Genomic DNA, 22,693 nt, shown 5'->3' with positions numbered 1-22,693 from the left:
TGAGATAATGAGTAGAAAGTCATTCTTTGCACATTGCCTCATGCACAGTAAGTGTTCAGTATATATTGTTAATATTTCATGCTAACGGGGTATTTATGTACTTACAATGAAATTTATTGCTTAAGCTGCCATCCTGAGAAAAAGCAAGTATTAGCATTTTGCCTTTTGTAATTTTTTAAAGATTAGTTCATGTTTTAGAAATTAGTACATAGGCAGAAATTTTGGTTATAGTTTCTTCTGAGAAACACATATGTTCTCTTAAAACTGTGTCTCTAAAGTCTTTTATGTTGCATGGAGAATTATTTTTTATTTCTAAAATATTTGAGAAGTGAACTCAGTTAAGGAACCAAATGAACGGGTTTCATTGCAGTCATCCATTATTTCTGCGTTTGTGATTAAGTCATGTTTTCTGTTATTGACGACATTCTGTAGTACTTGAGAATATAACCCTATTAAAGAGATGGGAGGTATTGTGACTTTCAGAGTTAACTAATTTGGTTGACTAGTTCTCACATAGCAGATTAACTTATTACTATTAAAATATACTTCCAGATACATTAATTTGAGTTGTGGTTGTATGGTTTTCTAATTGCATGTATTTGTATGCAGTAAAGCTGATCTTGGTTGTCGCGGACCAGCACAGCAGTAGACAATGAGGCCACCTCAGGGTTGAGAGAAGAGTGCAGGGTGGTCAGGGCGTCGGTGAAAGAAAGGACAAACAGACACACTTCAAGAGTGAAAATCTGAGTGTAATTTTCTTTGAGTTTGTGACTAGTATATATATGTTTTCCAAAAGCACAGGAACAATGAATATCAATGAAATCAGCTTGCTCATGGGCTCAGCCTATCACCAACAGGGCTGTGATCTACATCTGGACTCAGCCTCATTCCTAAGTAGATAGACCATTAGTTTTGTTTTTAAACTATATAATCACATTTTTTATTAACTACTTTTTTACCTAAACTATATTTTAATTATTACAGGGTTTAGTAATGTTTCATTTGAGTCAGCCTTGTTTTAAGGATTTCATATGATTTTTTAATTAACAAGCAATGACCTTTATAGAAGAAAGAAGGAAGTTTAGAAAGACAATAAGGGATTAAAGTTTGTAGTTCTAGAAAGACAGGATAAGGTTTTTTAGCATTCTTGTAGTGGTTCCTGGTGGTCGTTATCTTTTGATAAGCTTCTGTCTTTTCAGGGAACTTCGCTGTACTTCCCCTGCTTCAGGGTGTTTTGCTGTTCTCCCCCTGCGCGCTGGTTGCCCAGCAGGACCTAGGGACCGTTAGCCCTAAAGGTCACTGCAGGGGGAGGTGCAGCATTGGTGATTTGGGTAAACATTTAAAAAATATGTAGAGTTTGGATAATGGTAGCATTTATTTTGGTACAAAATGCTAAAAGTGAAATTTGATTTGTTTTGCTACTGTATTTTGTTCACATGCTATCATTGACATTTCTTTCTTATTTCTGAAGTTAATATCTACTTTAGGAATTTACATCTCAGAAGGAAAATGATCAATATGATAAAAATATGGAAGTGTGAGAATAAAAAGAGTTTAAAGCAGATTTTTCCCCCTAAAACCCATATGTATAAATACAACAGAATTAGAAAGAAAACACATGAAAAATTATTTTGAAAAATGTTTTCTATTTAAAAACCATTACTGAGGAGAGAAAAGAATTGTAAATATTATTTCATTAATAAAAGAATTATTAGTGCCATATCAAACACTTGAGTTCTGAGCATAAGCAAATTTTTATTTTTAGTCTTCTGTCTTGGTGTGAGATAAAATTCCAGCTATGCTGGGAGAGAAAGGTTTTGGGGTGTATGTGTGTATGTTGTGGGGAGAGGGTAGCCTTAAAGGGGAGGAGAGTGTGTCTGGAGACATAACTGGAAAGAGAGGTTGGAACCAGGGCCTTATTATGTTTAGATCTGAGTCATGAAAAGAGACAAGTCATATTTTCTAGGACCAAATACCAAATGAAGCAATATTCCTTCTTTTTGGTCTGAGGATGAACTTGAACCAAGTTCTTTTCATTCTGAGTATAGAACTTTCCTTGAAGATAATACTCTGGTCATTTTGTATAAGGCAATGTTATGGGAACTATTTAACAATAAATATTGCAAGAAGATGCTAAATTCATTTTAGAATACATGATAAACTCAAAATTCTTTGACAGTTGCTAAAAGATATTACTGAAATTTTTCATGCCTTCCTTAGATGTGACCTAACCTCTTAAAAGTTCTAGGAACTCTTCTAATTCTATTTTGCTTTTTTTACTGTGAAGTATACACTTCGTTTAACATTCCAATAATAAGCCATATTTACATATTATATAAATGTATGAAGTCTTATTATTAAATAGAAAAAACTGCCTGGGCTAAAAGAATCAGACCCCATTTGGAGTTAATTTACTTATTGAAGACTTTCTGTTTACAAAAATTTACAATAATTTATATAAATTACTTTTTCCAAATTAGATGATTTTTAATAACCCACATAATTCTGATGACTTTACAAATAGATGTACATTAAAAATTTGAAAATAAAAATTGCAGCATCTTTCTGTGCAAAACTTGCTTTGAAAAGGAAGACAGTTTCTTTCTACTCCTTCCAAGTGCTTTCCCTGTTAGTGCTGTAGTTCTTCTTGGTTTGCTCTTTACCCCACCAACTGGGCTTGCCAAAGGAGAAATCAACTTAATTTCTACTGGAGGAGGTGTCCAAGAACTTTCTTTTTCAGTGTTTTTCCTTGCTTGTTTTGTTTTTGCAGTCCTGATTCTTTTTGTTTTTTGCTTTTCCCTGGTTTCTATTGATTGAGCATCATCTTCCAGTTCATCTACAAGTTTGGATGTATTAGATGTGCTTTTCTGCCTGGTCCTTAAAGCAGGAGTTGAGAAGACAAATTGAGAGGATAAATGTGAAACTAATTCTTCTGGCTGTGCAGGCGCATCCGGTTTTATTTATTTATTTATTTGACCCTTTGGGGAGAGACATAACTCCTCTTTTTTCTCTTTTTTTGAAGATTTATTTATTTATTTATACAAGCACTGGGTACAGTCCGAAGCGCGGGAGGGTGAGAGAATTCACCAGAGCCAGAGTGGGGAGCAGAACAAGCAGACTGACGAAGCACACTGCTGAGGGGAGCAGTGGATGGCAGGAGAGGTCTGCGCGCCATGTGGGACCCTCACTGGCAGCCAGGGATCGAACCGGCACTGCGGAGGCTGTGGGCAGCTTTGCAGCCCAGTGCTCAACCGCTTCGCCATCGGGGAGGCCCGAGACATAAGAGAAGGTGTGAACTATACCAACCAAATAACATAATTGGTTGCCTCACCTGTTGCAATGAGGGGCTAATTCTATTTTACAGGAGATTAAAAAAAATCCATCTGTATAAGATTATGTTATAAGTAATTAAAGTTATGATATAGTGTAATTAAAGTAATGATACAGTGTATGAATTGGTAATGAAAACAGGGACAGTTGACTTACTGTGTTTTATGAGAAAAAATTTGTTTCAAACTGTTGAAGAAACAGACTGGTACCATTTTCCCCACCTTACATGCAACTACCTTGGATTACAAATCCCTTATGCCATGAACCAGACTTCCTGAGCAGGGGAACTACTGGGAACTGGGGCTGGTGCTGAGTGGCTAGGTGGACCTATATAACCTGGAAAGCAGGTGGTGCATCACTCTCTTGTTCCTGTGGCCTGACTTGTACCCTGATAATGTTGAAACAAGTCAACTCAGAATACATATCCTATGATTCTATTTATGTCATTTTCTAGAAAAACTACTACGATAAGTGAGACTGCGTGCTTGGATTTGGGATTGATTGTAGTGTGGCAAGAGGGAATTTTCTGGGTTGATGGAAATGCCCTTTTAGTTTTTGGTAGTTTTCAGTGTTCAGATTTTGCATATTTTTTGTTAGATTTATCTGAGTATTATATTCCTGAACCATGTCATTGTTTCACTTTCAGTTTTCAGTTATTTAATATGCTGAGATAAAGTTGTTTTGTATATTGACTTTATCCTGCAATCTTTTAAAACTCATCTAGGGCCTCCCTGGTGGCTCAAGGGGTTAAGTACTGCACTATGAAGCAATCTGCAGCCTCTGCAGATTGATCCCCAGTCCAGCCGGGGAGAAATCCACATGGTGAGGCAGACCTCTCCTGTCTCGACTGCTGCTCCCCTCAGAAATGTATTTCAGTTATCTTCCTTTTCTGTTCCCCACTCTGTCTCTGGTGAATCCTCTCACCCCCTGCACCTCTGGCTTGTACCCTAGTTCTTGTATGCATAAATTAAATCTTTAAAAAAAAAACTCATCTAGTAGCTATTGTAGGTTTCCTAGGACTTTCTACTTTAACAGTCATGTTATATGTAAATTAAAGCAATTTTACTTCTTTTCCAATCTGGATACTTTTATTCTTTTCTTGTTTCTCCCCCCCTTACCCCCCCCACCCGTCCCGCCCACTGGTTAGAACCCCTACTTCTTTTTTTTCTAATTTAAAATTTTCTTTAAATTTTCTATATATTTTACACTGTTCTTGTACAATGTATGCTTTCTCCTCTCAGGTGTAGTCCCCACCACCAATTCACCCGTGTCCCATCATCATAGTCCCATAGTCCCTTGTGCTCTTCCTACTCCTTGGAACCCCTACTTCTAATGTTAAGTAGAAGGGGATAAAAGATACTTGTCTTTCCTTTCTTGATTTTGAGAGAGAACATTCAGTATGTCACAATAAGTATGTTAACTGTTAAGTATTTCATAGATGTCCATTATGAAATTGAGAAAATTCTCTTAGTTCAGAGTTCTTAATCATGAATTTTGTGAAATGCTTTTTCTGCATCTGTTAAGATGATTATGAGATGTCTAGGTTCTAGTCTCTTAAAAATTATGTATACTTACATTTATATAAACAACCTTGAATTTTTGGTATAAACCCCACTTGGTCATAATGCATTATCTTTTTATATATTATTGAATTTGATTAGCTAAAATTTAAGTATTTTTTTGGGTCTGTGTTCTTAAGTGATACTTGTTTATAATTTTTTTTTTTTAATAATGTCTGGTTTTGTTAGTGTGTCTGTTTTAATGATCTTTCTAGACAGTTTTTGGCAACATTGAAGTTTTATATTTTTCTGTTTCTATTTTATTAATTTTTTTTTAAAACTTTATTATTTTCTTCCTTCTATTTCTATGGGGTTTATTTTACTTTTTTTCCCCCCAGGTAGATGCTGAAAGCAGGAGTCAGCAGACTATAATCTGAGGGCCAAATCCTGCCTGCCAACCTGTGTTTGAATGGCCCAGGAAGAATGGTTTTTACCTTTTTTTTTTTTTTTTTAAAAGATTTATTTATTTATTTTATACAAGCACTGGGTACAGTCAGAGACGCGGGAGGGTGAGAGAATTCACGAGAGCCAGAGCCGGGAAGAGAACAGTCTGACAGAACGACGAAATACACTGCTGAGGGGAGCAGCGGGCACGGCAGGAGAGGTCTGCGCGCCTTGGGGGACCCTCGCCAGCGGCCAGGTTGAACCGGTGCTGCAGAGGCTGCGGGCAGCTTGGCAGCCCAGCGTTTAACCGCTGTGCCACCGGGGGAGGCCCAATTTTTAATGGTTGAAAAAAGTTAAATGAAGACTACCGTTTTTTGAAATGTGGAAATTAAATTCAGATATCATTATTCATAAATAAAAGTTTTATTGGGATATAGGCATATTCTTTTTTTTTTTTAACATTTTGTCTCTGCTTTTGTGCTAGAATGGCAGAGTCCAATAGTAGTTACAGATTGTGTGGATTCTTACTGCTGTGCACTTCATCTTGGTGCACTGTAGCCACAGTGTTTCCAATGTCATGGCTATCATTGTATCCTCTGACTTTGTACTTTAATTATCAGCACATACCCATCATGTCAAACAATAAAAGATGAGAAAAATGGACTTGACATGTTATACTTTTATTTTTTATTTTTATTTTTTTAAACTTTTTTTTTTTAAGATTTATTTCTTTATTTATACAAGCACTGGGTACAGTCAGAAGCGCAGGAGGATGAGAGGATTCACCAGAGACAGTGGGGAATAGAACAGGCAGACTGATTAAGCACACTGCTAAGGGGATCAGCGGGCGCGGCAGGAGAGGTCTGCTGCGCCATGTGGGACCCTCGAACCGTTGCTGCAGAGGCTGCAGGCGACTTCGCAGCCCAGCGCTCAACCGCTGCACCACCAGGGGAGGCCCTTATTTATTTTTTAAAGATTTATTTGTGCATACAACAACTGGAATACAGGCCAGAGGTGTGGAGGGTGAGGGAATTCACCAGAGACAGAGTGGGGAAGAGAACAAGCAGACTGACTGAAATACACTGCTGAGGGGAGCAGCAGGTGAGTCAGGAGAGGTTTCTTGTGCCATGTGGGTATCTCCCTGGCTGGGGATCGAACTTGTGCTGCAGTGGCTACAGCCAGCTTCGTAGGTTATGTCTTAACCCCTTGTGCCACCAGGAAGTCCCCTGACATGTTACATTTTTAAAGCAGTGAAGTGTGGATTATTGCATTAGATGGCAAAGCATTGTGTTTATTATGGAGTGACACTAGAGCTGCACTAAAGATATGCAACATAACTGACATTAGCAGGTTAATCACTCATCACAATATTCCCAATGCACAGGAACGCAATGGTCAGAAAAAAAATAGAACACTTAAAAAGGAATATTTTCTCACAGAAGAATTTCTTCACAACATTAAAAAATGAAAATCAGACTGCACCCAGATTAAGTTTCTGAGTGTCTTATTTGTTAGGCAAGCAGGGAGGTCATTAACTAACTTTCCGGTGAATTACTAACAACTGGTGTTCAATTGTAGCAACCAAGGAGATGTGTCTGGAGTAAACAAACTTGTTTAAGACTAATAGCTTTTTAGCAAGAACAGTTGCTGGAAGAGGTGAGGACATCAATAATCAATTAAAAAAGACAGCAAATGATTTTGAGTGGTTTTCCTTGGCTCTTGATGAATTGACAGATGTTACCAATACTGCTCAGTTGTTATTTGAGAAGTCAGTGCTGAGTTTGAAGTTCCTGAATTAGTTTTAATGAATAGTGTTCATGAAATAACTACAGACAAGAACATTTACAAAAAAATTTAGAAAATAATTTTGTACAACCTGAAGTGGAGTCTGGTAACATATGTTACAGCTGCTGGCGGCAAAAATTTAGGTGGGCAAATTTACAAAACTGAGAATGTGAAGTGTTTAAGGTTATTCATTATTTATCAGCAGGTATTTTGCAGAGAATATTTTAATTTACACTGGTATGCAACTAATAGTGTCAATATTTGTTCTTGTGCATGTACTTAGTCATTGTCAGTTCCATTAATTTTTGTTGAAAATGGAAACTGAACATCCTGCAGTGTCCTGCCACAGAGTACTTCATTGGTTTAATAGTAAAGCTACCTTTCAATCTTCTGAGCTTAGGGCTGATGTGAAATTTTTCTGAATGAGGGGAACTGCTCTCAACCACTGTTGACCACTGAATAGTTTGGAAATATTTTTTTTTATAACAACTTAATATTTCTTAATGAATTCAACTTAAATTTATAAGACAAATGCTTATATGTAAAACTTAAGTTATTTTGAACAAAACAACTGATTGCTTTTTCTTTTTTTCTTCCCCCCATCTCTAATGATCCTGTGTCCCTTTTTCTGTTCTTCCATCTTCACCTCAGTGCCCTCATGGTGTTTATTGATGCTTCCACTAGTTTTTGTAAGTATTTCACTTCATCTGCTATGTAAATACACAGTATTTGTTTTTATGGCCATTAGTCTCCCATAGTGTCTATATACCCCATCTTTGTTGACACAGTGGTCTGTTCAGGGACATTTAGGCTGCTTTCACTTGCTATCTATTGTCAGTAAAACTTATATGAACATTGTAGAACATACAGATTTTTGCTTTCATAGTTTTGTATTCTTTGGATAGATGTCCAGAAGTGGGATTGCATGCATTCCCATTTTTACAGCTTTTTAAAGATAAATCCAGATTGCTTTTCATAGTGGTTGCACCAGTTTACATTCCCACCAACAGTATCTAGTATTCCTCTTTCTCTGCATCTACTGTAGCACTTGTGATTGGATTTTTTTTTAATAAATGCTCTTTGCAGAAAATGTGATACTATATACAGAATATTCTGAACACTTCGAAAAGTTGTTCGAAACAAAAGATGAATAATAGCTGTGGCAGGTTTCAAAATCAATCCACAAAATTTCATAGCTTTTTAATATACAAACTAAGAAGCAAAAGAAATTAGGAAGATAACTCGATTTATAATTGCTTCAAAAAATTAAACACCTTGAAATTAACTACAGAGGCAAAAAGACCTCTACTATGAGAACTACAAGATGTTATTAAAAAGTAATGATGTTTGAATTGCAATGATTATCAATTTGTTTATGTAACTTTCCATACTGTCAAAATGAAGATATAGGCTCTCCATTCCCACCCATGTTTGCATAGATATATTTTCTGAGCTCAACTTAGTTTCAGAGGCTTTTTTCAGACTTTGATGCAAGTGCAGAAGAAATGTCTGTATTAAAAAATCTTAACTGTGCAATTGAGGCATTTCCACTTAACCATCAATTTGAAGTGATTAATTTGCACTAAAATGACATGCTAAAATATCAAAAGAAGAATATATTCTTCAAATGCCTTCCAAACAGTGAATATACTGAATTGAAATCATATGCTTGAGATTTGATATCACTATGATTTGATACGATATCACTCTGTGACAGTGCCGATCTGGGTAAAAAGACATTTTCAAAGATGAAATATATAGAATCTTATTAAAGAACAGCATTAACATATAAATTTTTGCAGTTGATTTGGGAATGCTAATATTGAATCCCAACTAATAGTATCACCCAAATAGAGTTCCATTCTTATTAGCAGAACTGTTTTATAAAATGTTATACTCAACTGCTATTTACTGTAATATAAAATATTACTATGTTCATAATTAAATTTGTGGACATCTTTGTGTGTCATTATGTAAGTACTTATGTAATAGCCTGTGGAGTGATTCTCTAGTATAGATACACTGCCTTCAGAGAACCTACGCTGGGAGAAGGAGCAAATAATATGCCAAAACACACAAAGGAAAACAGCATTATTTTAATGACTGCCACTGAAGTCAGTTGAAATGCTTAGAACTATATGCACTTAATTTTGAGGAAGGGTTTTTAAGTTCCTTAGTAGTAGATAAGAGGCAGAGAGGAAGAACCAAACTACACCCCAAAATTTAATTCCTTCAGGAAGGCATGGGGAAATACTTTGATTTTCTGTATTGCATTTATCCATTGATTCATTGTTCCAGGAAATCAGAGTAGGAAAATTTGGATTCTTTCCCAGGATGTCATTCTTCTGTATCTCTGGATTTCCTGCTCTGTAATTTCTAGTGGAAAGTCTCTTTCCATAGAAGATAATCCTGACTTTTGCACAGCCTGAAGAAAAAAAGCCAGAATTACTGGATCAGAGGACTTCGGTGGAAAGCAGAGATTCAATTGATACCTTCCTAACATTTTGTGGAAGGGAAATTATTAGTGATAGTTATTTGCCGGACAGAAAGCTATGGACAATACAGGATCATAGAAGAGTATAAGGGGGCTCAAGTTATTGCTTACATTTAAGTTGTACGGGACAATTTATTGCATATAAATGATGTATGGACTAATGTAGGTCATTTTTTCAAAATGTATTCCAAAGTATGATTTATGTTCTTGGGGCCAAAAAGTTTTAGTGAGTACTAATTTCTGCAGTCTTACTTGGCATCAGTGGAAAATATAATATGATATCTTATATTCATTCCTATATTATCATGAATCAATTGAGTAAAATAAAACAGGGTGTTCTTTACTATTATTTCAGATTGTGGTAATTGTAAATGATCCAGGAAAACTAGTGTCCAACTTATGTGCCTGTAACATTAAATCAATCAATAGTTCAGAGCTGTGTAATTTCCTTCCTTATCTCCATGGGTGTTTTGTGATCTCCTTTGTACTTCCACAATTAGAAACTTTGTTCTGTATTATACAATGCATTCAGGTAACCTCAAAGAATAAGAGAAACTTTTTGACTTTAGGTAGTTTTAAGCAGATATTTTAAAGAATAATAAATGTTTAGTCATGGCTGCAAATTTTAAAAAGGCATTATATTTTATGTTTAGGTCTCTGAAAGAAGATGAATTTGGCTGAGATTTGTGACAATGCAAAGAAAGGAAGAGAATATGCACTTCTTGGAAATTATGATTCATCTATGGTATATTATCAGGGAGTAATACAGCAGATTCAGAGACATTGTCAGTCAGTCAGAGACCCAGCTGTCAAAGGCAAATGGCAACAGGTGAGGTCACATTAAGTATTCAGTGAGTGAGGGTACTGTGGTCTGTTATACTTGAAAGATTAGAGTTGGAAAATTAGATTGAGATTTTGTAAATAGTTCTTAATCTGTCTGAATACTGAAGTACACTTAAAATGTACTGTAAGTAATTTTCTGTCTTACCTGGTTAATATTTTAGATGAACTATTTCGTGAGATAATATTAAGATTAATTATAATTAAATCTACTTTTAATTTTTTTTCAAGATCAGTTGCCTAATTGTGTGTGATAGAAAATTTCTGAAATAAGGTATTTCTCTTTGCCCTTTCCCCTTTCATTTTTATGTGTAGTTTTGATCCATTTCATAAAGCTTTTACTTTAAGAAAGTTTCCTCTTATTTTGAAAGACTCCTTACAAAGAAGTTGGTAATCTAATTTAAAAAACACTAATATATTTGCTCTGTCTCTTGACTATACAACATGATTATATAATAGTACAGTTAATAAAATCTTGAATTAAAATTTCCCCACTTATTCTTAAAACTTAAAATCTTTTTAAAATTAAAAGTACAAAGTCAAGCATTTCTTTGAAGTTTTCATTTTATGTGCTAATGCCTTTTAAGTGTTTCTTCTAATTTTTCCACTAGTCAAAAATTGATTACCCTAAGTTTTCAGGGTAAATTTGGCTTATTTTCTGACTTAAGTGTTACCAAATTATGTTGAGTGAGAACAATATACTTGAAATTTTTGCTTGTTTTCTATCTTGCATACTCGCCACAGGCAAGAGTGCTTTATTAATCTAGCATGGAAATATTTTTGACATGTCTTTTTTTTAATTTATTTTTTATTTTTTTTATTTTTGACATGTCTTAATTGTGTTAAACAGTGACCATTTCCATTCAGATATTTCTCCTGTGTTTCTTTCCATTAGGCTCTGAAATTTCATTTCTCCTACTATGTAATTGTATATATTAGCAGTTGAATTTTACTTAGAATTTTTTTTGTTTCTACAACTCCTTTATGTGTTCCTTTCTGCATAATGTTCAAGATAAAGTTAAGGAAAATTTTCTTATGCTCTGCTTTAAAGTGTGTTGTCTGGTTTGAAAATACTAGAATCGGTAAAATGAATTTACTAATGTAAGTTTCAGTCGATTATCTGTTTGTCTTTGAAAATTGGTTTAGATTCAAAGTTTGAAGAAAAAAGAATTTCTGGAGTAGGTACTCAGTAAAGTTTTTTTCTTAGGTATATTTATTTATGTGTAGAAGAACTGGGGTGCGGGGGTTGAGAGGATTCATCAGAGCCAGAGTGGGGAGCAGAACTGGGAGATTTACTGAAATACACTGCTAAGGGGAGTAGCAGGTAAGACAGGAGAGGTCCGCTTCATCATATGTGGGTTAGCTCCCTGCCCAGGAGCTGACTCCTGTCGAACTCAGGCTGTGGTGGTGATAGCACTGAGACTTAACCCCTAGGCCCCTGAAGTTTTTTAAATATAGGAAAAATCTTGCCTTTGAGCTCAAAATGAACTTTATCCAAGGCTTGAAAGTATTTATTTATTTTTAAAGATTTATTTATTTATTTATACAAGCACTGGGTACAGTCAGAGGCGCGGGAAGGTGAGAGAATTCACCAGAGCGGAGAGAACAGGCAGAGTGACAAAGTACACACTGCTGAGGGGAGCATTGGGTGGCAGGAGAGGTCTGTGCGCCATGTGGGACCCTCGCCTGGCGGCGGGGATCAAACTGGCGCTGCAGAGGCTGTGGGCAGCTTCGCAACCCAGCACTCAACCACTGTGCCACCGGGGAGGCCCGGCTTGAAAGTATTTAAACAAGGTCAAGAGAATTCAGATTTTAAGTGAAGGAAAATTTAAATAAAAATTGGAAGTGGGTAATTTGTAGTATTATATCACTTCAGGCTTTCAGGTGATCAGACAGGCATTTCATATTTAATGACACTGAGTATAGAAATGCTGGTGGAAATTTTGGCAGAGAATTTTTGGGGAGCTACTTACAAATATATTTAAAGAATCTAGCATAATACAGATATCTGGGAATGGTTAAATTGTTACTGATTTAGTTGTTTGCCTTTTGTGATATTAATGGTAATCACATTCCTTGGTAGAAATAGGTTTCATTATGAAAGATATGTAAGTGCTTCCCCTAATGAAGGTATACAAATATTTTTTTTTTCAAGCCAGTTCCTGTTTTCCAATCTGTATTACTTTAAATAACTCTTTGGTTTTTGAATATTTTCCAATGTCATTTGCATATTTTGAACAATATTAAGCAAACTTGCATTCTGTCACAATTTATTATTTCCAATTTATATAAGCTTTAAAGTTTCTAGCATAAAATCTATTTTTTGAAGGTTCGCCAGGAATTATTGGAAGAATATGAACAAGTTAAAAGTATTGTCAGTACTTTAGAAAGTTTTAAAATCGACAAACCTCCAGATTTCCCTGTGTCCTGTCAAGATGAACCATTTAGAGACCCTGCTGTTTGGCCACCCCCTGTGCCTGCAGAACACAGGTAAATGGTACTTTATATTCTCTTTATGTACTTCTGTAGTGGGGCATGTAAATTTAGTATCTAATTTTTACACCTATAGGTTTACAGAGTTTGGTATTTGATAAATAAAATATTTGATAAATATTTGATAAATATTTGATAAATAACAAAAATCACTTGTGATGTATCTTGTCTGTAGAATATTTTCATACTATAATCATAACAGTAGAAATCCGCCATGATAGTAGAACTCTGCCATAATTTAAAAGCATGAGTTCTTTTAAATTTCATCTCAGTATCAAAACTTAGCTTCTTTGCTTTAAAAGACTAACAACTTTAAATGTAATGATAGACATATTGTATTCCTTTGATAGGGCCTGCAGCTAGTTTCCAGAGTCTTGGTGTAGAAGGAACATTATGGGTAATGTTTAAATTGCTAACTATTCCTTAAAGACTAAAGGTCACATTCCCTAATGTGGCATATAAGACTCTAAATTTATCTCCCTGATGCCTAGCCGACTTATTGCATTAAGCCTCTCCTTTTTCTTTCCTGTGTTTACACAGTCTGTTCTTTCTTTGTGGAATACCAATTATTTCCATCTCATACTAAGCAACTCATATTTATTCTTCAAGTCTTAATTGTCTGTCTTCTATAGCCTTTTTTAGTTTTCCCAGCCATAGGAGTTTGTTCATAGCCGTTATGTTGCATTTCTTTGTTTCTTCACAAGATTAGGAGTTTTGCAAGGACACTGACCATGGTTTTATTTACTCAAAACAAATGACAAACAACAGACTCCCATTGCTGACACATAGTAGGCGTTCAGCCAACATTGACTTGATTAACTCCATTAATTCCACAAGGGAGGAAACTGACCCTGACCTGTACTTCAGTAGGCTAGACCAGGGTCTGAGTTTAGGTCTTTCTGGGTTTCAGTTCCCTTGATTGTGAAGTGGTATTGTGGCCATAGTGTTGCATCATAGAAAATAAGTTTCCCTTTGGTTAATAGCTCATGTGTTTAACGTGTTGATCTCTTGATGTTTCCTAAAAGCATTTAAAGAACTGTGAAAAGTGGCTAATTTATTCCTTCAGGGTTTTTTCCACTGAGTTACAGATAATTTTATGATTCTCATTATAAAAACACTAGATGATGATTCTTTTCTATGGTTTACAACAATATAGTGCTTCCCTCCGACTAACCAGCTTTGGGTGTTTTGAATTAAGGTAACTATTATCCCTCAAAAGGCAGTGTTTCAAGAGTCATAGGTTTGTTACCATAAAAGTACCAAAGTAAATACTGAAAATAGAAATAAAGGCGTTTTGATATACCAAACTTGAAAATTTTATAAATGCCCTTTTCCCCCGGAAAGTTATTAATATAGATAAATACTTCTAGTTTAAAGCTGAAAGTTGACAACTATTTTTATTTAGATATAATTTATATCTTACATTGTGTAAGCTTAAGGTATACAAACTGTTGATTTTATACATTTATATATTGCAATGTGATTACCAGGGTAGCATTATCTAATCTTTCTGTCTAATATATAATTATGACTTCCTTTTTGTATTGCAACAATTAAGACCTAGTTTCTTAACAACTTTGAAGTTTATTATACAGTATTGTCTGTAATTCTATGCTGTGCACTGATCTACTGGTACTAACATCTCAATTTCCTCATCTAGTCCCTGGTAACTACCATCCTACTGTGTTTTTTATGAAGTTAGCTTTTTTTAATTTCACATATAAGTGAGATCATATAGTGTATGTCTTTCTCTAACCTATCTCACTTAGTGTAATGTTCACAAAGTCCATCTGTTGTTGCAAATAACATGATTTTCTTTTTTCTCTTGACTGAGTAATATTCTATTGTTTATATAAACCATACTCTTTATCCATTGATGGACATGTAGTTTCCATATCTGGGCTATTGCTCAAGTGAAAGTGAGAGGCTTATATTTGTTTGATACCCTGTTTTCATTTCTTTTGGGTTTATACACATGAGTGGAATTTCTAAGTTTCATGGTAGTTCTGTTTATTTATTTTTTTTTTGAGGCACCATCATACTGTTTTCCCTCATACCTGAGCCAGTTTGAATTCCTATCAATAGTATACAAGGATTCCCTTTTTTCTACATCTTTGCCAATGCTTTTCTCTTCTTGATGATAGTCATTGTAATAGTGTGAGGTGGTTTTGATTTGCATTTTTCTGATGATTAGTAATGTTGAGCATCTTTTCATGTGACTGTTGACCATTTTGATGTCTTATTTGGAAAAATACTTCGTTTCTTTGCCTGCTTTTTAATTAAATTTTGTTGTTTTTATTGAATTGTATGAATTCCTTATATATTTTGGATATTAACCCTTTATCTGATTTATGGTTTGCAAATGTTTTCTCCTAGTCTGTAGGTTGCCTTTTCATTTAATATATTCATGTTTGTTTGTATGTGCAGAAGCTTTACAGTTTGATATAGATCCACTCGTTGATTTTTGCTTTTGTTTCTTTTGCTTTTGATGGCATATCCAGAAAATCATTGCCAAGACCAACATCAAGGAACTTTTACTGATGTTTTTTCTTCTAGGAGTTTTATAATATTAGGTCTTCTGTTCATGCTTTTTTTTTTTTTTTAAAGATTCATTTATTTGTACAAGCACTGGGGTACAAGTCAGAGGTGTGGGAGGGTGAGAGAATTCACCAGAGACAGAGCAGGGAGCAGAACAGGCAGAAGAAAGGACTGAAATATACTGCTGAGGGAAGCAGCGTGGTAAGACAGGAGAGGTCTGCCACGCCATGTAGGAATCTCCCTGGCTGGCTGGGAATCAAACCCACGCTGCAGAGGCTGCAGACAGCTTCACAGCGCTGAGCTCAACCTGCTGCGCCCCCGGGGAGGCCCTGTTCATGTCTTTTAAATCTGTTTTGAATTTCATTTGTAAGTATAAGATAAGGGGTCCAATATCATTTTCCTGCATGTGGTTATCCACTCTTTTCAATACCGTTTGTTGAAGAAACTACTGTTTCCTAGTAAGTATTCTTAGTTCCCTTGTCAAATATTAGTTGACTAAACATGGATTTATTTCTGGGCTCTTTATTCTGTATGCCATTACCAGACTTTAGTTACTGTAGCTTTGTAGAATAGTTTGAAAGAAGGAAGTGTAAAAGCTCCTGGCTTATTCTTCTTTCTCATGAGTGTTTTGGCTATTTGGGATCTTTTTTAGTGCTATATAAATTTTAGGTTTGTTATTCTATTTCTGTGAGCGTGCCATTGGGATGTTGATGGGGACTGTGAAGAATTCATAAGTGACTTTGGGTGGTTTGGACATTATTTTTTCTCTGCATTTTATTTTATTATTGAAGTAATATTAGATCACAACATAGGTTTCAGGTATATAGTCTCGTAAATCAACATCTGTATATATTACATTTTGTTCACCATCATAATTTTCACTTTTATCCATCACTGTACAATAGAGCTCATTTACCCAATTTATTAATCTCTTTCCCCCCATTCCTTCAGGTAACTTCTATTTTGTTCTTACAGTCTAAAAGTTTGTTTTTGTTTTATTTATTTAATTCATATATTTTGTTTCTTTATCTACCACATATGAATCTTAGTGTTTTTCTTTCTGTAACTTGTTTCACTAAACCCTCTAGGTCCATCCATGTTATTGCAGATTGAAGTATTTCATCTTTTTAAAAAAAATAACAATGTAGTATTCCATTTTATGAATATATATACATATACCACCACCACCTGTTTTTTATGCTCTTATCTGTTGATGGGCATATAAGTTGTTTCCAGCTCTTGAATAATGTGAATAAAGCTGCAGTGAATAAGAGTATGCATATATCTCTTTGAATTATATTTTCGTATTCTTTGAATACATGCAAGTGACATAGCTGGATCATAGGATATTTCTTCTTTTTTTTTTAATTGAGGTAACATTAATTCAAAGCATTGTATAGCTTCCAGGAGTACATTTTTCTCATCTCAGCACTGCATATATATCACCATGCCCACCACCACCCTTTTCCTTTGAGATTTGATGTTTTTATTTAGTGGTGTGTTTAGGTGCTTTTTCATCTTCTCATGCTTTTACTGTATTTCTGCTTTGTGATTACTGTGAGTTTCCACAAACAGGATATAAGGTCTTATGTGTATATTGCTCTTTGTGGAGTTTATAGCTGCTAATATTTGAACACATTCCCAAACTACATATTTTATTTTTATATATTTATTTAAATTGGAAGATTATTTCAATCATTCAACTCAGATTCTTCAAGCCCTGGCCCATAGTAAGCATCCTTCCTCTTCTGTCCCTCACTCCACCCCATGAGGATAGGGAAGAGAAGCAGAAAGGGCCGCTGCAGGACAAGTTTCCTAGGATGGTGTGCATGTAGTTCAGTGGGGAGGTCACCACTCGCCCCTCCCTGTTAATTACATCCCCATGGCCATGGGTGTGGGTGAGATATTCTTGGGACTGGTAGTCCAGAGGCAGTAATTCTCACCCCAGCCAATGAATAGATGAAAGCACAGAGCAGGGGGCTTAAGGGGAAATGACAGAGGGAAAGAGAAGAAGTATGGGGGTGGAGGGAGGCCTGGAAATTTTTCCTCTGGAAATTTTCCAGAGGAAAAGATGATCTACGTTGACACAGTTTTGGTGGGTTTGGAGAAGGAACTATATCATCAAGCACAGGGGGAGGGGCTGTACCTCTAGAGGGGACAGGGCAGCCCAGGCCCCATGCCTCAGGGTGGAGCTGGAGAGCTCAGGGCTCTCAAAATGTTATAGGCTAAATACATGTATACATATATTAACATTCACGGGAGGACAGGGCCAGTGTGGGTGGGATCGGAGAATCTGATGTCACATCCCATAGCCAGTCATGTCTGCCTGAGGTGCCCCATAGTTGGTGACCATCTGAAACCCAGTCACTTTCTTTCTCTCTTGCATTAACTAAAGTTGTCTGATAAATTTACGAGGGGTCTCCTTGGATTTCTTAGGGAACCAGTTGGGGTCTCCAGAGAAGAGCCCATTATCCCAGGCTACCTCTAGCTCACCCGGTTTCATGAGCATCTGCTATACGCATGTCATATTGTTTTCTTCCCAAGTTCCACAGTCTAGAGATGCTAGTGGTATTGGTGTCATAGTGCTCCACCACTTGCAGGAACTGAGTTCTTTTTCATCTGCATGATGGTTATGGTGGAGGCCTGGATGTTATTCATGGGGGCCTGTCCCTTGAGTTGCAGCAATTAATGAGCTCATCCAGAACCATGCCATTCTTAAGTTAGTTCTGGAAGTTTTCAGACCTAGGCTGGGGCTGGCCACATCCTTGCAGCACTGGGTGGTGGTCTACTGGATGACGATCTACTCTAGGTCCACATCATTTTGCTTCTCAGTCTTCTGCTTTATCTTTTGGCTTAGGCTGTAGGCAGTTCCTCTGTTTGCCATTCAGTGGGTCTAGCTTTGGTGTGCGCCTGCCTGGAGTTGCTGTGGGATGTGTATGGGTGTGTCTAGGCTATGTGCCATGTTGGTGTTTGCTGTGCCAGCAGAAGTACACAGTGCCAGCAGCAGCTTGCAGTGTCAAGAGGGTGGCTAACTGCTGGAGCCATGACCCTCAGCTTGCTAGTTGGGCTGAAGGAGATGCACTGGAGTAACTGGCTGCTGGCAGAGGTAGCTGCAATTTGTGCCCATATGAGACCTATTTTCAGAGGTAGCTGCAATTTGTGCCCATATGAGGCCTATTTTCTGGGACCTTTAGGCAGAGAATGGGACTTGGAGAGAGGGTGAGAGGGGTTGCCAAGATATTGAAATAGTACCTGCTAGTGACTCTGGCATTGGATTATTCCATAGTCTTCCTTGGTTCCCAGGCTAGCTCTGTAACAATGGTATCTGGATCGTTTACTCATGAGTCTGGCCTAGTTCAGACCTGTGTTACTGCTTTGGATTTCAGGGCAAGTCTGCTCATGGGCCTGTTAAGGACTAGTTCTTAGTCTCTACTTTTTCTTTACCTTTCCTGTGCTCACTTTCTTCTCACTCTCAGGGGTTCCAGGAGCTAGATCAGAGGGTTGTTACTATACTAGATCAGAGGGTTGGAGTGCTAAACTCAACCCTCCCCCTGCACCCTTGTGAAAAGTTCTGCACCTTAGATATGTCCTCCCATCTGTGCCTCATTGCACCTGCAGTGTGGTTTCTTTCATGACAAGAGTGTCTGTCTGTCCGTCCTATCCATTTGGGTGCTCTCTTTTCATTCTTTGTTGTGAAAATTCTTTTTGTCCTGGTTTTGGGTCAGCTTCTGTGTATTGTACATAGTCCATATTTATGTGACAATTTATTGTTATCATGGGAGGAAGTAAGTTCTCCATTTTCTGTCATCTTGGGCCCACCCCCCTGTTCATATGGTATTTCTATTCTAAATATTTTGAGAAATCTTCATGCTAATTTCGATAATGATGGCCCTAGTTTATATTTTTACCGATACGAGTGTTCCTTTTTTCTACATCCTCATCAACACTTGCAGTTTCTTGTCTTTTTGATAATATTCATTCTAACTGGTATGAAGTAGTATCTATTTTGATTAACATTTCCCTAAGGAAATGTTAAATGACAATGAACATCTTTTCATGGGCTTCTTGGCCATCTGTATGTCTTTGGAAAAGTGTTCAAATCCTTTGGCCATTTTTTTAATTAGTTTTTTTTTTTTTGGTTTTGAGTTTTATTTATATATTTTAGATATTAACCCCTTTTCTGATACATGATTTGTAAATATTTTCTCCCATCCTATAACTTGTCTTTTTTTTAAATAATTTTTTTCATGTGCATAAGCTTTTTATTTTTTTTATTTTTTTATTTTTTTTTTTTATAGAGGCATGTTTTTCTTTATTTATTTGTTTGCTTGCTTGTTTTGTTTATACATGCACTGGGTATAGTCAGAAGCGTGGGAGGGTGAGAGAATTCACCAGAGCCAGAGTGAGGGACAGAGCAGGCAGAAGGACCGAAGTCCACTGCTGAGGGGAGCAGCGGGCGGCAGGAGAGGTCTGCGCGCCATGTGGGACCCTCCTCCAGTGGCCGGGGAGCAGCCGGGGATTGAACCGTCACCGCAGAGGCCGTGGGCAGCTTCGCAACCCAGCGCTCTACCGCTGCGCCACCGGGGAGGCCCGCATAAGCTTTTTAGTTTGATGTAGTTAGTATGGGTATTTTAACAATATTAATTTTCTGATCAATGAAGAAGAGATATCTTTCCATCTAGACCCATCTTGAAGGTTTTTATCATGAATTCTTTTGTTGCGTCTATGATATGCAATCTATCATATGATTTTTATCTTCCATTTTATTAATGTGGTATGACACATTTATTGCATCTCAGGGATAAATCTCTGTAGTTATGGTGTATAATCTTTTCAATGTGTTGTTGAATTTGGTTTGTTGATAATTTGTTAAAAATGTTTACCTGTGTATTTATTAGGGATATTGGCCTATAGTTTTCTTGTAGTACCTCGTATCTGGCTTTGACATCAGGATAATGCTGATTTCATAAAATGAGGTTGGAAGTGTTCCCTTTTCAGATTTCTTGGAGTGTTTAAGAAGGGTTGTCATCAATTCTTCTGTGCATGTTTGCTGCAATTTTCCAGTGAAGCCCTCTGGTCCTAGGAATAACCTCCAACATTGAAAATAATCTGTTATGAATTGCTAGAGCACTGTGATAAATTCCAGAAAGCAGTGCACCCAGGTAACATGTCTAATATTCTTGGCTCAAACTGAATAAAATTTGTCATTATTGTTTTTCCATTGGTGGAACACTTACTGAAAACTTATCATTGGATATATACTAAACCAATTATTTTCCTTTTCTTTGTCTTCCATTCACTGCCCATAACGCAGGTCTTACTCATTTTTATCCTTGTTTGTAATGCATGTTCCTTTTTTTTTTAAAAAAGATTTATTCATTTTTATACTAGAACTGGGGTACAGGCCAGAGGTGCAGGAGGTTGAGAGGAATCACCAGAGACAGCAGGGAACAGAACAGACAGACTAATGAAATACACTGCTGAGGGGAGTAGTGGGCGAGACAGGAGAGGTCTGCTCACCGCGTGGGTTGCTCCGAGGCTGGCGGGGATCGAACTGGCACTGAAGAGGCTGCGGACAGCTTCACAGCGCTGTGCTCAACCACCTGCACTACCAGGGAGACCCGAATGCATATTCTTAATGAAAGTGAAAGATGAATGGCTCCGAATGTATTTCTCCAAACTTTCTTTCTCCACACTAAATTAAAAACATTTCCCTTATGGTGCATCCCTAGCGGTGTAAGGGGTTAAGTGTCAGCATTATGAAGCAATCTACAGCCACTGCAGCATGAATTCAATCCCCAGCCAGGGAGGTGACCCACATGGTGTAGCAGACCTCTCCTATCTCACCCGCTGCTCCTCTCGCAGTATATTTTAATGGATCTGCCTGTCTGCTCTCTGCTGTTTCTGGTGAATCCTCTCCCCCCACCATCTCTGGCCTACACCCCAGCTCTTGTATGCATAAATAAATAAATCATTTAAAAAAATTTCCATTAGGGACCTCTCTGGGGCGCAAGGGGTTGGGATGCAGCCTATGTATGAATGAATAAATCTTTTAAAAAAATTTCCCTTATATGTAGCCATTGTGTATATTTTTTTCCTCTGTGTATCAGAAACTCTTAATAAAAGCAAATCTAAGACTGTGGATTGCCCAGGGGAAAAAAATTCCCATCCCCACATATACCACCAATAATAGGAAATAAATATAAAAAAACCCAGAACTCCACAAGGTTTTACTAGTGAAGGAGTTTTTTAAATACCTTGAGTATTAGCATGGAATTAGTAGTTTTAAACTTCATAAATATAACCTTTACATAAGCAAGTCACAAATTCTTCATCAAGTAATAGCATCATGGTGATAAATATGTAAGGTAGATGTTAATGAAATAAACTTTACACAGGTTCATATTTATGGGCTGATAAAATAATACTAAGATTTTAAGTTTAGGGTTAAAGGTTATGGAAAGTTAGAATCATGTTTTTCTCACAGTTACATTTCTTTTACAGGTTATGTAGTTTTCTGTTTTACTAGAGAGAGTGAATAATGGAAATTGTTCTTGGATATTCTTGATTTGATGGAAGACATTTAACTTAATTCTTGTCCATGAGATCTTAGTTTATAGTCTACTTTTGACTCCCACTTGGTTATGGCTTTGAACAAGTTATTTAACCTCTCTGACATTAGTAAAGTTCCATAAGGAAGTTGATTTCTTTCCTGCAAATTCAGTATATATTAATTTTCTGAAACTGGAAGTATTCTCTCTCTGGCAGAGATAATCTTTTTTTAAATTTCATGAGGTTGATTATTTTCAGGGAAAAGATAATTATTCATCACTTACTATATGTTTTACAAGCATTATCTTATTTAAACCTCTAATGATCCCATGAAAATAGCTACTGTTATGTTTACTCATAGCAGCATTACTAATTTATTATGAACCCCATTTATTGGTGAAGCTATAGGAAATTGAAGCTTATAGACTTTGTTATTTTCCTAAAGTCATCTGAATAAGAAAGTGGCAGAGCCAGGATGTGAACCCAAATCTCCTTAATGTCAGGAGTTTGTTGTCTTACTTTCCTGTATTGATGGTATCTATGGGTATGATATATACCCAATTGATGGTATCTATGGGTATGATATATAGCTATATACCTCAATATATAATCTTCAGATCTATTATTCACTTGATTAAGTTTTTATCAGAGGTGGTATAAATAAAGGAAATGTTTAATGAAATGAATATTGATGTTTTTATTATTTATTTATTAAAGG

General features: G+C 36.4%; 1 protein-coding gene and 1 pseudogene across 6 annotated transcripts in view; one reads left to right on the top strand and one right to left on the bottom strand.

The window, feature by feature from the left end:
• Nucleotides 1-22,693, top strand: part of KATNAL1 (katanin catalytic subunit A1 like 1) — a 201,852-nt gene that overhangs the window by 118,778 nt on the left and 60,381 nt on the right. For 5 of the 6 annotated variants that reach the window (XM_037527105.2, XM_054701786.1, XM_037527109.2 and 2 more), the window contains 3 exons: nt 7,710-7,747; nt 10,206-10,381; nt 12,722-12,882. In XM_037527105.2, coding sequence (XP_037383002.1) covers nt 10,220-10,381; nt 12,722-12,882 — 323 coding nt within the window. In that variant the 5' untranslated portion in view covers nt 7,710-7,747; nt 10,206-10,219. The remainder of the gene's footprint in view (nt 1-7,709; nt 7,748-10,205; nt 10,382-12,721; nt 12,883-22,693) is intronic. The other variant, XM_037527108.2, reaches the window with a different exon arrangement.
• Nucleotides 17,723-18,307, bottom strand: LOC119258811 (transgelin-2-like; annotated as a pseudogene).

This window comes from Talpa occidentalis, unplaced genomic scaffold (assembly GCF_014898055.3).
Source record: "Talpa occidentalis isolate TD23 unplaced genomic scaffold, MPIMG_talOcc4v2.1 talOcc4.5, whole genome shotgun sequence".
NCBI lineage: Eukaryota > Metazoa > Chordata > Mammalia > Eulipotyphla > Talpidae > Talpa > Talpa occidentalis.
This window is presented reverse-complemented; position numbering and strand designations above follow the sequence as displayed.